We start from the raw sequence: 15,638 nt of genomic DNA, 5'->3' as shown, positions 1-15,638 counted from the left end.
TGTTCATAAAAATGCCTTAATTGTACACACATTTAAAATAAGTGTTGTAATAAGTTGCAACTCAGCTTCATGTAAATTTGATGAATTTTGAACAGTTAAGTTAAAAGGAATATCGATTCAAAATTAAATCTGAAAGTACTGGAAAAACTCAGACCTAGCAGCATCCCTGGAGAGGGAGGGAAACGATTCAATGATTCAAATTTAATCTGACTCTTTGGAACTGAAGAGAGGTAGAAATATGATGGGTTTTATGCTGTTGAAAATGGCAGCGGGTACATCAGGTAGAACAAAAAGATTAGGGATAAGATTAGAGAGCTGGAAAGATTAAATGACAAAGGTATCCGAGAACAAAAGGCAAAGGAGGTGGTAATGGTTGTAGCAAAGAAACAACACAATGGTAAGTGTTAATGACAGAATAAAGGAGAGCTCGGTTGAAAACAAAAACATGGCAACCAGATACAGAATGGCACCTGGCCAAGAAAAATGCAGAATCAAAATAGAAGGCAGAGTTCACAGTCTGAAGTTGTTGAACTCAATGTTGAGTCCAGAAGGCTGTAGAGTACCTAATTGGGAGATGACAGACATGCTGTTCCTCTCACTTGCATTGAGCTTCATTCTAACAGAAATGTGAATATCAGGATAATGTGGTGAATTGAATTAAAATGGCAAGCGGCCAGAAGATCAGGGCATAATTGCAGACTGAGCGGAGGTGTTCCGCAGAATAGGTCACCCAGTCTCTGAAACCACATTGTGAGCAGCAATGTGAAATATTGGGGATGTGAGTTGACTGGCATTTTAGCCGAAGTATTTCGGCCAGTTTGTAAAGATCTCTGCCTGTTTATCACAGCACCACATTTCAGAGATCCAAGCAAGTGCTTGTCATTCTGTTTGCAGTTGTAGGTAAAAATAAATTGATCTTGTGTGACTGCATCTTAGTAACTCACCAATTCCTGCTCAGAATGGAGATGATTGGGTAATTCTCCCATTAATCATTTTTGGCGATTGGACTGACTGGAATTGATTAAATGTACATAATTTGTGTAACTAATCACCTGGAAAAACCACCTCTTTTTGAAATGAAATGAAATGAGAATCGCTTATTGTCACAAGTAGACTTCAAATGAAGTTACTGTGAAAATTCTCTAGTCACCACAGTCCGGCGCCTGTTCGGGGAGACTGGTACGGGAATTAAACCCGCGCTGCTGGCCTGCCTGGGTCTGCTTTAAAAACCAGCTATTTAGCCCTGTTAAACCAGCCCCTGGTTTTCATTGGAGACTGGTGTAATTTCTGAAACGAAAGAGAAAATGCTGGAAAATCTCAGCAGGTTTGGCAGCATCTGTAGGGAGAGAAAAGAGCTAACATTTCGAGTCCAATGACTCTGTCTGTCTGGTCCTTCTGAGATTTTCTTGAAAATGGAGTCTATGGACTGCTTGCTGCCCGTCGCTATTTAAATAAACTCTGTTTGCCGAGCAAATACATTTTGTTTGCTTTGTTGTTTGATGAGGAAATAAACTGAGAATCTATCTTGGCACTGCCTTCAATTTATTCGCTGACACAGAGGTATTAATAGGCTCTAAGCTTCACTTTTTTTTGGAACATCACTGATTTAGTGTTATTCCCATTACCTTTTCATATAAAATGTGCATTATGGGTTTTTAGGAACTGCTTGGTGAAAAATGGGACTGAATTTTAATTCCATTGTCCCAATCCTGACAAACTGAATTGCAGGCCAGGAACCAGAAGTGGTTGTGGTGGGATCCTGGAGGAGATTTTCAAGCAAGTGGTTAATTGACATCATTCAATTAAGAACAGCGGGCAGGTTCTGCAGCCTGAGGACCAAGCAATCCCACCTGGAAAAGTGGACATTGCCACTGTACTTGGGAAATGAAGAGGGTTCTGAAGACTTGTAAATCTTGCAAAACCTACTGTGGCCACAGTAGACACGCCATCATTGCAGAGGGGGTTCCGTTTCACAGAACACTGCTGTGGCCCTCGCAACCCAATGGAGCTATGCGGGAATGGGCTGTTTTGAGGGACTCCGCCATAAATCAAAGGAGGCTTCAGTCCATCAGTATGTCAAGTGCCCTCAGTTGGCACTTTAATTGGCTGTTCGCTGCTGATGGGTGGGTAGTTGTCACCACCCAGAAGCAGTCTCCCTGAAAATAGGCTGGAGGTGGGAAAATATTGGCATGCTGGTGGAGAAAATGAGTGACATACTCGCCCACTGACTGGGAACTTGCGATTGCCACCTCCAAACCTGCCGTTGCCTTGAAATAAAAATTTAGCCCAAAGGTCTTTGTTGAGAATGTTCGTATTCTTAGGTAAACTGAATATTTTGCAAAAATTCTGAAGCACATCATATTTTTGCAGCATTCATAAGGTTGATCAAATGACGTACACTTTTATCATAGAATTTACAGCAGAAGGAGGCCATTCGGCCCATCAAGTCTGCACCGGCTCTTGGAAAGAGCATCCTACCCAAGGTCAACACCTCCACCCTATCCCCACAACCCAGCAACCCCACCTAACACTTAAGGGCAATGTTGGACACTAAGGGCAATTTATCATGGCCAATCCACCTAACCTGCACATCTTTGGACTGTGGGAGGAAACCGGAGCACCCGGAGGAAACCCATGCACACACTGGGAGGATGTGCAGACTCCGCACAGACAGTGACCCAAGCCGGAATCGAACCTGGGACCCTGGAGCTGTGAAGCAATTGTGCTATCCACAATGCTACCGTCCTGAACTCCAATTGTTGTCATGGCACACAATACCTTCCCAGCAATGGGTGAGAGGTTTCTCTTTGATGGAGTTACACAATATATGGAAAATGACCATAGAAATATATAAGGGATCAGTTCATTACTGATGAACTGTGCTTTTGTGCTCTTTTCACACTGTAGCACTTCCGTTGGATTTACTCTAAACCTGAAAATGTACACTATTGCATTATATACACTACCTTCACCACAATGGAATTTTAAAGCTGAGAACCTTTCTGAAATGTGTACGGTAGTGTGAGCACAAAGCATACAGGTCAAATGTTGTGATAGTTAAAATTATAAGTTGTATCCTGTTACAAAATTTTCCAAAATGTCTGTTATCTGAACACTTGTTGCTTCAGTCACTAAAATTTTTGGTTGTTTATAAAAGCATTGATTGAGCTCTCCATTCCAGTATTTACTCTCAATACAAAACCTCAGTTGTGACCTTCATACAAGGAAACAGGATATGAAGTTAATTGTATTTGTTAATGCAGCTGGTCTAGCAATATTTGTTTTTGAAAAACTTAAAGCATTAAAGGATCAGCACCTATTTTTAGTTTTGAATCATTCATTAGGTCAGTGATTCTCAAAACCAGTCTCTGCAGACCACCTGGCGGTTCAAAGAGACTTTTCAGGGCGTCCATTAAATAATGTGATTGGGATCCGTTGCTGAGATAGCAGAGGGTTGGGCTTGCGGTTTCCTTTGTCCACCTGAGCAACACAGCTTGGGGCTTGGGTGTGCTTTGGTAACACCGGTAATCGGACACTGGGTGGACACATGGGGGCAGATACACGTTGCTGCATTTGCAGGCCCAGAAACTGACTTGAGAAACCTGAGAGAGGAGATGAGAGGCCGGGAGACACCAGCATAGATTTGTAAAGCTGGGGAAAGCGGAAGGAATGAAGTTGCCATTACATTATCCTTGTCTAGAGTCGGGAATAATCATCAAGCTGGGCTTTGTGTACTAATTAAGGCAGATGGATCTGGACTAAAGCTGTGGTTATCTACCCTGTGAGTGCATGATGGATAACAAAAATGAGCAAAAACATTTGCTCCTAAAATTGAACACGCACCTTCACCATAATGATGGTGCCTCAATGGCAGAAATACTGCAAAACAGGTAACATATAAACGATATCCCAGTATAGACATATTGGTAAATGGCAGTGATGTTGGTATGTTGCTGATCACTTGGGGAGTCAGAGTTGCTGTGGCAAAAGCACTTTTACATACATGTTGCAGCCTGGAGCTATGAACCATGATGGTAGGGTCCAACTTTCTTTCCAACAAGTGGTTGACCAGGAATCTTTCCCATTCTTTTTTTTATAAATTTAGAGTACCCAATTCATTTTTTCCAATTAAGGGGAATTTAGTGTGACCAATCCATCTACCCTGCACATCTTTGGGTTGTGGGTCTGAAACCCACGTAAACACGGGGAGAATGTGCAAACTCCACACGGGCAGTGACCCAGAGCCGGAATCGAACCTGGGACCTCGGCGCCGTGAGGCAGCAGTGCTAACCACTGTGCCACCGTGCTGCCCTTCTTTCCCATTCCTAACACCTACCATTGCTGTGTGTTGGGGACAACTTGCAGGTTGATAAGTAACCTGTTTAGCCACGTTATAAATCTTCTTTCCTGAACACCACAGGGAGAGAGAAATAGAAACTGCACCTGTGCAGTGAGTAGGTGGATGATGGAGGGTCACACCTGAATTGGTATCAGTGTTCCCATTTGGAGTCACTGAGTCTAATCTACACCAAAAAACCCAGAAATTTGTTCGGTGGTAAAGTATTCAATGTTGTTGAACAAGGATGATAAAGGTTTTCATATCACCAATTACATCAATTTGTTCACTACAGTACACCAGCCTAGTAACATTTCATGTCCCAGTAGAAGGACACTGATGAACTTGATCCTCACAAAGATTGAATGTTTTAGGAGTTATAGTATTATAATTTAGTTGGGGGGGGGGGGGGGGGGGGCGTGATTACTGATCCATTTGACAAGGGATCATTTAATCAAATAAGTTTGCAATACATGATTAAATGTCTTCTGCATGGTGGTACACAGACTAAGATTCAGACTGATTAGGATGAGAAATTTTGCCATAATATTCATGTTAACATTCGCTTATAAGCAAATCTAAAGAATATAAAACTAAGAAATCTGTTGAATTGAATTTAAAAAAGACACCGTGGTATAGTTTTGGAGTACATTAGCCTGCAATTTGGGTGGAGTAGCAACTTCTAATCTCCATCGTTCATAGATTTCATAGAATCTACAGCGCAGAAGGAGGCCATTCGGCCCATCGAGTCTGCACCGGCTCTTGGAAAGACCACCCTACCAAGATCCACACCTCCACCCTATCCCCATTACCCAGTAACCCCACCCAACACTAAGGGTAATTTTGGACACAAAGGGCAATTTATCATGGCCAATCCAGCGAACCTGCACATCTTTGGACTGTGGGAGGAAACCGGAGCACACACTGGGAGGATGTGCAGACTCCGCACAGACAGTGACCCAAGCCGGAATCGAACCTGGGACCCTGGAGCTGTGAAGCAATTGTGCTATCCACAATGCTACCATGCTACACTGCATTTTAGAATCAGAATGTTTACAGCACAGAAGGAGGCCATTTGACCCATTAAGGGTTTCTCTGCAAGAACAATTCTGCTAATCTCTCTCTATAATGCCTTTGCATCTTTCCTAAAATGTAGTGCTCAGAATTGGACACAGCACTCCATTTGAGGCCAAACCAGTGTTTTATAATTTCCTTGCTTTTGCACTTAATACCTCTGGAAAAGAGACCTATTCATAGCTTCCTGACAACAACAAAAACAGCTTGTATTTGTATCGCAGCTTTAACATAGTAAAATTCTCAAAGTGTTTCAAAGCGGCATTTCAAACAAAATTTGCCATGGAGCTATATGAGGTATGATGACAGGTTTGCTTTTATGGGGAGTTTTCAAGGAGAAATGGAGGTAATAAGTTTTAAGGAAGCTATTCCATAGTTTAGGGCCTTGGCAATCAAAGGAATGATGCAGTGGTTGAACAGTTAAAATCAGGGATGTTCAAACCAGTCAGAATTGGAGGAGTTCAAGTATCTCAGTCTGAGTGATTGAACTGTGCAAAAACACAAGTACAGTAAACGCAGGAAATCTGAAATGAAAGCAGTAAATGCTGGAAATACTCAGTACGCCAGGCTGTCTCTGTTGTGAGAAGAGTGAACAGTTCAGGTCAATGATCTTTCACCAGAACTGGAAGATGTTATAGCTTTTCCAATGCATAGCTAGAGTAAAATGGTGGCTGAAAAGGAACAAACGGTCAGTGATGGGGTGGAAGGCAGAGAAGTTAAGTGATAAAGGGGATGAAGGTGCAAGACAAAAGGACATGCTAATCAGACAAGGAAACAGAAGGTGGTTCTGTACTGCAGAACAGTTGCAGAGAGTAAAGCATGAAGAAACTGTCAAAGTGGAGAATGTTTCCATGGCCCAAGATTGTTGGGGAAAGGCAGGTAGAGCATTAGTGTTCAGACCACCTTACCAGTGGTGTGTGCGAGGGAATCGATCATGGCTGTCCCTTGAATCGAGAATGGTGTCTATGTGGGGTCACGAGCTTATGCTATGAATTTTCATGTGACTGGGCAGGCCAATTCTTGACCTCGCAGATCTTTAGATACATTTGGCAGGACGTCCCACAAGGTAGTGGGATGCAGAGTCTACGGTTTGTTTCCTTTATCCTTCAATGCTGCCTTATCATTAAGGAATTGGAATTCAAAGCATGTTGAAACTTGATGGACAAGTTGTGACCATTCTTAACAATTCATAGCAAGCTCCTCCTAGTCATTAATGTCAATGCTGCTGAGCTTCTTCATAGTTTCTTCAAAGGGCGGCACAGCGGTTAGCGCTGCTGCCTCACAGTGACAGGATCCCAAGTTTGATTCTGACTTTGGGGGACTGTTTCTGTGAAGTTTGCATGTTCTCCCCGTGTCCGCATGGGTTTCCCGTGTACTCTGGTTTTCTCCCACCATCCAAAGATGTGCAGGTTAGGTGAATTGACCATGCCAAATTGCCCGCTAGTGTCCGTTAGGTTGGATGGAGTTATATGAATAGGGTGGGCCGAGCTTCGGTGTTCTTTTTCGAAGGGTCGGTGGAGACTCGATGGGCTGAAAGGCCTCCCTCTGCACTGTAGGGATTCTATGAAAGTGTCTTTGTAGGGATTCTATGAAAGTGTCTTTGAAGTGTTTTCTTTGCCCTCTACTGAAACATTGACCATTTGAGAGTTGAGAAACGGGACCTGGCTGGCAAGAAAGTTTGTCATTTAGAAACCAGTTGCCAGTCCATCAAACTTGATTTTGCAGAAATGTTACCATCTGCTGTGGACTTGGCTTCAAGATGGGCATTAACATTTGTTCAATGGTCCGCCCATTGAGTTGGGAGGACATGCCAGAGGCATTCGTTATGAACAGGAGAGGGAAACTGAATCCTCTCACTGTCTGTCTGTAAGTGAAGCTGTTTTAAAATTATTTTTAAAGTAGACTATTGCATGTTTCTCCAAACCCTCCACTTGTGTGGTCCAAATTTATTTTATTAACATGCAGAAAACTCTCTGATTAACCCAGAAGGTTAGTTTATTTCGCATTCAAAGCTGCGCTTGGGGATGAGGGAGGCGGGAAGAGCACACACTCAGACACACAGTGGCTGGCTGTTTGGTCAGCCGGGAGACCTGCCGGAATTCTTTCCGGTCAATGATAAATCAGCAGACTGAGCTGTGGGGCTGGAATGTAATGTTAAAACTGTCCAAAGGGCAAAATATTTTGGGGTCAGTGATGTGGCCCATTAATGAGTTAATTGCAGTCTCACAAACAATTTCTGTGCTTTGTTACCTGTAGGAGTGAAATGGTGACTGATACCACCTCTCTAAGTGTACATTTTAATGTCTCTGCCTTTGTAATTGTTCCGGCTAGGGGGAGGCAAGGCAGTTCATCTGGTTTTATGGTTTCATGATTTAAATGTGTTCTGTATGAGGTATGAGATTTCACAAGGCTGAGAGTGGAACTCTTTTGTTCTTGCTCTCTCTCTGGTGGAAGCTTCCAGAACATATGGCTAATTTTGAATCATGTGACATATAGCAGCCATCTTTTGGTTCAGCGGAAGTCCGTTTTAAAATAGGTTTGATTTAAACAGTTTCCGGACCCTTTCATGTTTTAGGGGCATGACACCTTGCTGATGGAACTTGTCTAGCTTTCTTATGTGTCGCTGATGAACAGTCCCGGTCTCACTAAAATATAGAAGTATGGTGACGACATGTGCTTTTTTGTCAAATACTTGCTGCCATAGTTTGTAGAAGGTTGAGTTGGTGCAACAAAATCTGGTGTTAGATCTCCTGTCAAGAGTGGCCATTTGAGTAAGTGGTTGCCATGCTGAACATGATCCAAAGTGCCTCTTTCAACATTTCAACATATGTGGGAGGTGGAATATTTAACTGAACAGGTGTGATGAGTTTTGCTTCAGCTACATTAAATAATAGTTCTGGGTTCTTGTTTGTTGAATTGAAGAAAGCAAGGGTGGCTTGCAAGTCTGGCACTGAATGGACAATACACTGAAGTCATCCTCAAACTATAGATCAGCTACATTTATCATGCTCAGTTTACGTTTGGAATAAACGCGACTGAGGCTAAAGAGTTTTCCACATGGGCATTGGAATGGACATCATCAATAGATTGTAATAGTATGCAGCAAGCCTAATAGAATACCTAATAGATGAGGTACTGATCCTCTAACTTGCATTCTCCTGATCTAAGTCCAAAGATGTGCAGGTTAGGTGGATTGGCCATGCTAAATTGCCCTTAGGGTCCAAAATTGCCCTTCATGTTGGGTGGAGTTACTGGGTTATGGCGATAGGGTGGTGGTGTGGGCTTGGGTAGGGTGCTCTTTCAAAGAGCCGGTGCAGACTCGATGGGCCGAATGGCCTCCTTCTGCAATGTAAATTCTATGATTCTATGATCTGTAGTCATGTTTATCCCCTTATCTCCCCAAATGCGGTTACTCATGCCCGTGTACCTTGTGCCCTCCAATACTTTGACTAAGTAGCTATTCTTCATGCACACCTAAACAGTGGGTATCATCGGGGTGTTAGCAGATTATTCAACTGCACAGGTAACTTTACAGCAGTTATACATTAATTAAGATGTGGCGGTACTGAGGCTATGTGTTTTCCTAATCTGCAACACTGCTTCTGCTTGAATTCCTGGGTTATTCCCATCCAGCAGTCTCCCAGCTGTCAAAGCAGCCAGCCAACATCTCTCAACTCCTCAAAGCCTGTTTTATTTCAAAAGCATCTATATGGACTTCAGTAAAGCCTTTGACAAGGTCCATCATGGCAGACTGGTACAAAAGATGAAGTCACACAGGATCAGAGGTGTGCTGGCAAGATGGATACAGAACTGGCTTGATCATAGAAGACAGACGGTAGCGGTGGAAGAGTGCTTTTCGGAATGGAAGGCTTTGATTAGTGGTGGTCCTTTGTTGTTTGTAGTATATATAAATTATTTGGAGGGGAATGTAGCTGGTCTGATTAGTAAGTTTGCAGACGACACAAAGATTGGTGGAGTTGCAGATAGTGAAGAGAATTATCAGAGGTACAGCAGGATATAGATAGATAGGATATAGCGAGATAGCTTTTTGAACAGGAAAGGAATAAAAGATGACTGAGTTACAGATAATGTATTAGCATGGATAGAGGAAAGTGGATCTGAGTCCACCCGGAGGAAACTCACGCAGATAGGGGGAGGAAGTGCAAACTCCGCACAGACAGTGACCCAAGCCGGGAATCGAATCCCTGGAGCTGTGAGGCAGCAGTGCTGACCACCATGCCACCCATGTATTCTTATATTCTTATGTTCTGTAATGGCTTTGGGACATAGGTTTAAGGTGCGAGGAGGAGGATATGAGCGCGACACGTTTTTTACACGAGGGGGGGTGAGTGCCTGGAAAGTGCAGCTGGCAGTGGGAGGTGTTGGAAGCAGATACGATAGCGGCGTTTAAGAGGCATTTTGACGAATACATGAATAAGATGAGAAAGAAGGATAAGGACCTCGGAAGTGCAGAAGGTTTAAGTTTAGACTGGCATCATGATCGGCACAGGCTTAGAGGGCTGAAGTTCCTGTTCCTGTGCTGTGCTGGTCTTTGTTCTTTAGTCCTTTCAAACGGTTAGACATTAGTCTAATTATTTTGGTCTCGTGCTACAATATAGTAAAGTAACACATTTCAATTTGTCATTCAGATTATGATCAGAGAACAACTATGAAGTAAACTCTTAAATGAAAGTAAAATATTGCGGATGCTGGAGATCCGAAATACAAAACAAAGTAGTGGAGTAACTCAACAGGCCTGGCAGCATCTGTGGATGGAGAAATAGAGTTATTGTTTCAATTCCAATATAACTTATTTTTCAGAACTGCTTTTCTGAAGATGAAAACATTAACTCTGTTTCCCTCGCCACAGATGCTGTGTTTTTCCAGCACTTTCTGTTTTTATTACTAAGTGAATTCTTCTCTGCCAACGATTGTGTTCTCATAACACATATCCTCTGGAAAACATCAGCTGCTTGTTTACCGCTTTGTCCAAACCTTAGTATGCTTTAGCCTTTCCGAGATCTTGCACCAACTTGCGCCTGGATACAAACTCCAAGATTCCATAGTCGTAATCTATGATGCACCCCTCAACTGAGTTCATACATTTTGCAATCTTGTGAGTTTTGTCACGATGCTGTTGGCGATTGTTAATATCTAAAGAACCAATCGGAACACCCAGCAATTAACCGACAGAACTATGTCACAGGATTTCACGGTGGGTTCTGGGAAACTATACAAATCATTTTGTCTCTAATAGAGTTTTACGACCCTTATTACCAGAATTTTGTGAGGATAAAAATAAGATGCACTGACTATACCAAGAGGTCATCTAGTTTTCGAATTTTTTTCATCATCAACTCCAACTTTGTAAGAAAACACAAGTTAGTTTTAATTTTAATTGACTCCAAAGCTTGTTTGAATTGCATTTACTTCAGGATTGCTCATCTGTTTCTCAACAGGTGGTCCCATTTTGTACAGTTAACTTTAATTTCTAGAACGTATGATTTATAAGCTAGATGTTTGCAACAGTATCCACGCCACAATACAATGTTTGATAATGAACCAGCCCCGCCTGACAAAAGCAATTCTGCATTTTGCAGGCTCATCCATAGTCTTTGGAGAGAGCATGGAGTTTATTTCAAAACAAGGATCAACGGTTATCAAAGTAGGCCGTGGTTCTCACATTACTTCTCTCTGGCTGTCGGGCAACACGTCGCTTGGCCCTGCAGTTCTATTTAATTTAATTAGTTTTTAATTAGTTTTTTATTTACATTTCCAGCTGGTTTTTAGTCTTTATAATCTGTAAAATATTTCTCTTTAACCTTTAATATGAGAGTAAATTAGAATAGATTATGCAAATTAGCAGTAATGGGAATATTGCTCTTTTTGACCTAGGCTGAGCTATAGATGGCAAAATTTGTTTTCAGATGAGACAAAACTGTGAAATGTAGTAAACAGTGAGGAGGATAATAGATTTCAGGAAGATATAGTCTGGTAAAATGGCCAGGTGCATGTCAGATGAACTTAGATGTAGAAAAGTGTGAATTGATGCATTTTGGAAAGAAGCAAGAGGCAACACAATATAAATTAAAGAGTGCAATTTTAATGCGGGTGCAGGAACATAGAGACCCGAGATATATACAAACAAACCTTTGAAGGTTGCGTGACAAACGGAAAAGACTGGTTTACAGTAAAGCATATGGGCTCCAGCATTTCATAAATAGAGGCATTGTGTACAAAACCAATGAAGTTATACTAAAGCATTATAAATCACTGATTAAGCTTTAACTGGATATTGTGGCACCGCACATCAGGAAGGAGACCAAGGCCTTGGTGAGGGTGCAGAGGAGATTTAATTGAGTGGTATCAGGAATGGGAGGCCAGAGAATGTGGGATTACTCTGTGAGTAAAGTGTTAAGGTGAAATTTAATAGTTGTTTCTCCAGCCTTGAATGGTTTTGATAGTAAATAAGGAGAAACAGTATCCAGTGGCAGGAGGGTCGGTAGCGAAGGACATAGAATTATGATAAAAGCAAATGACTGCTGGAATCTGAAACATTTTGTTTCTATTGCTTCTCGGCATTTTTTCTACGTCAGTGAATCACTTCATACACTCTGCATTAAATTTCGTCTGCTCATTTCACTAGTCTATGTCCCCTTGAAATCTGCTGCCATTCTCCTCACTATTTACTACATTTTATATTTGGGTCATCTGCAAACTCTTAAATTATGCCCTTTTATATACAAATCCAGATTGTTAATATATATCCGAAAGAACAGTGGTCCCAACACATCTGGGGGTGGGGAGAGGGTGGTGGAATCACCACTGTATACTTACCAATAGTCTGAAGAGCAATGTTTCTCCACTACTCTGCTGTCTGTCCTTCAGCAAATGTCATACCCCTGCTGTCACTGCCCTATAATCCTACAAACTATATTACCAACACCGCATTCATGAAAGCTTTTTTTCTTTTTCATTTTAGTCTTTCTTTCTTTATCCAGGGAACTGCAGTTTTGATGCCCTATCTTTCCCTATTGTGTCTTTTCTGAACCTAAACTAGTTCCTCTTTGAAGACCTAATTTGCTGTGTTACTGGTCAATCTTTGATTGCAATCCACCTACGTCCCCAGATCCCTTTACAATTCGCTGATATTAACCTTTCTTCGGTTGAGTATTTTTATACTTGACGTTTTGTTGTCTTTTTCCACAATTGGACATGATTCAAGTTCATATTTGTTGCCTTGGGTGTGGAGCAGCGACCTAAATGGCCTAGACTGCATTTGAACAGGCCATGAAAGGCATTTTCAGATATTTCAAGTAAGAGTTATTATACAGTAAGCACTTTTACAGTGAATACCTGGAAGTTTGCAATGTAAACCTGAATTTGAACAATTTGTTTGGAGCTTGTCTGCTTATCTGAAGCAGCTGAAAATCCAGTAGGGTAAAAGGGCAATTGTTTCCTGGGGCGAAGCTGGCGAGATCTATTTTATTCTTTTTCATATCTCAGTACAAAAGCTTTTACTGAAATCATTGAAAAAGGATGAGTAAGTCCCTTGTGACATTGCGATGTGCCTCATTGCTTTGGGCTTTAGTAGTAGATTTCTGTGCAATTAAGCACACAAAGGGCAAGAACATAATCTTTTTTCCAAAAGCTGGTCAGCAGTTGTTGCCATTCTTTTTATCTTTTCTTAGTTACTTTGTTGTTTGATGACAAATAGTAATTTAGTTATGGTGAGATTCAGATGATGTTACAAATCAGATATGTGAAATTTAAGGGCTTGATGAGCTCTTCCAGAAAATTAACTATTCTCACTGATTTGAAAATTTAAGGAGTAGGGATTGTTTGTTGCAGGGCATCCTTTTGGTAGGAATTAGAATATCTATCACAATGCTTAGCTCTTCATTGGTTGGTCCCGACTCTGAACCCAATTACTACAAAGTCCTTTATCATAGGAATTTTGTTCACTGCCCCGAAAATTTACACTGTGTTGTGTGCCCTACTAGAAACCAGTTTTAATTTTTTTATTTATATTTTTAACAGCTGTCCATTCCTATCAGTTACCATCACACCTGTGATACCAGCGATAGCAGGAGTTTTGTTCTTTTTTGTGATGGGGACGTTGCTCCGTACAAGCTTCAGTGATCCAGGAGTTCTACCTCGTGCTACGCAAGATGAAGCAGCAGACCTGGAAAGACAGATAGGTAACAGTGAAGGACAGTCTCTCTCCGACTTTACTATTCTCACTTTCTCTAACAAAGTTCATCTTTCAAAACTTGAGCATTTTGTTAGGAACGTAGAGCTGTGGAAAACGCTGGCTCCTTGATACCCGGCAGCATGGTTTTCTTAGTTCCATGTTTAAATGTCACTGAAGTGCAATTCAAAATTGTTGTTGTATACTGTTGGAATCTGTGCTAGTGAACTAGAGAAAATATTTGGTTGTAAGTATCCTCCCACACGAAAGAGTTAGTAATATATTCCACCCCCACTAAAGTGAAATATGAAGTGAAAACTTGGGCTTCATTAAGTCTGCAGCAGTAAACCGTTATGAGGTATGCGGTACATTTAAGGTATGTTGAACATCTGAGATTTTCATTTTGTCAGTGAACAATAATTTACATTAAAGATATACTGCTGATTACCAAAGCTGTATTATTCTGTGACGGTCATATTTCTACCGAAAAAATTGCATACATAACACCTTTCAGTGGAAATAGACGTTTTTTATTCCTTTCATGAAATATGTATTTATAATCTTTTAACATAACTTTCAGGTGTCTGTATATTTTTGAATATGATATTTTAAAATCACAAATAAAGCTTTTATTCTGTGCATTGATAATCATTCACAAGTGCTGATGTATATGCGGTTGATAACTTTTTTAAGGAAGCAAATGCTACATGGTGACAGCCTTGCTTCAAGAAATTGCACCTATTCCATAATTCTAAATTGGTGTGTATCCCTGTTTTGTATGCTTAATTGGCAATTTCATTAACTTGGGGGATGCTGTCTTCAATGAGAGGTCATCTAGTTAGACCATAGACCATAAGACATAGGAGCAGAATTAGGCCACTTGAAATGAAATGAAAATCGCTTATTGTCACAAGTAGGCTTCAATGGAGTTACTGTGAAAAGCCCCTAGTCGCCACATTCCGGCACCTGTTCGGGGAGGCTGTTACGTGAATTGAACCGTGCTGCTGGCCTGCCTTGGTCTGCTTTCAAAGCCAGCGATTTAGCCCTGTGCTAAACAGCCCCTTCTTGGCCCATCGAGTCTGCTCCGCCATTCAATCCTGGCTGATATTTTTTCATCCCCATTCTCCTGCCTTCTTCCCATAACCCCTGACCCCCTTATCAAGAACCTATCTACCTCTGTCTTAAATACACTCAGTGATTTGGCCTCCACAGCCTTCTGCGGCAAAGAGTTCCACAGATTCATCACCCTCTGGCTGAAGAAATTCCTCCTCAACTGTTTTAAAGGATCGTCCCTTTAGTCTGAGATGGTGTCCTCTGGTTCTAGTTTTTCCTACAAGTGGAAACATCCTCTCCACGTCCACTCTATCCAGGCCTCGCAGTATCCTGTAAGTTTCAATAAGATTCCCTCTCATCCTTCTAAACTCCAACGAGTACAGACCCAGAGTCCTCAAACGTTCCTCATATGACAAGTTCTTCATTCCAGGGATCAGGGATCATTCTTGTGAACTGATTGTTTGACTGTAATAGAGAACCATTTGAATTGACTGCCCTTGTGAATTCATTATCTAAATCCAAAGTAGTTGCATATAGCAGAGAAAGATTGTGAGCAGAATCAGATTTATTCAACTTTTGGGGAGAACCTCAGATTCGTAGCCCCTTCCAAACTGGCAGAAGTCGAGAACAAATTCTACCTTATTCGTTATGAAAACCTCTGCCTGCACTTTGTTAGTGGTCACGACACAGCAGTCAGGAATGAGAATGTTGGTTTTCTTCATCTTCACCCAAAGTGATTTAGGCCAGTTGTAGTGTGACCCACTGCTGATCTTCAATTTAGATTTCAGCACATTGATGCAGAGATCAAAATGTGGGTGAGGAATGATTAGTATCTTATATTCCTATCAGTCTGAACTGATGTCATGTGAAAATAAAATGCGGTGGGGTGCTGCGGGAGTAATCATGTACATTTTTCACTGGAGGAAAAAAAACATTTTCCACTTAAAATCATACATTTTTTCTTTTATAGGCACAGATTATAAA

The 15,638-nt window shown here is 41.4% G+C and overlaps 1 protein-coding gene across 9 annotated transcripts in view; it reads left to right on the top strand.

The window, feature by feature from the left end:
- Positions 1 to 15,638, top strand: part of zdhhc14 (zDHHC palmitoyltransferase 14) — a 488,467-nt gene that overhangs the window by 51,997 nt on the left and 420,832 nt on the right. For 8 of the 9 annotated variants that reach the window (XR_011947524.1, XM_072507579.1, XM_072507582.1 and 5 more), the window contains one exon: positions 13,451 to 13,611. The exons of the other annotated variant lie outside the window; for it this stretch is intronic. Coding sequence is in view for 7 of the 8 variants with exons in the window: in XM_072507579.1 (XP_072363680.1) it covers positions 13,451 to 13,611 (161 nt within the window). In the remaining variant the exon portion in view is untranslated. The remainder of the gene's footprint in view (positions 1 to 13,450; positions 13,612 to 15,638) is intronic. 9 annotated transcript variants of the gene reach the window in all.

Source organism: Scyliorhinus torazame, chromosome 1 (assembly GCF_047496885.1).
Source record: "Scyliorhinus torazame isolate Kashiwa2021f chromosome 1, sScyTor2.1, whole genome shotgun sequence".
Lineage (NCBI taxonomy): Eukaryota > Metazoa > Chordata > Chondrichthyes > Carcharhiniformes > Scyliorhinidae > Scyliorhinus > Scyliorhinus torazame.
The sequence above is the reverse complement of the archived record's forward strand: the minus strand, read 5'-3'. Positions and strand labels throughout refer to the sequence as shown.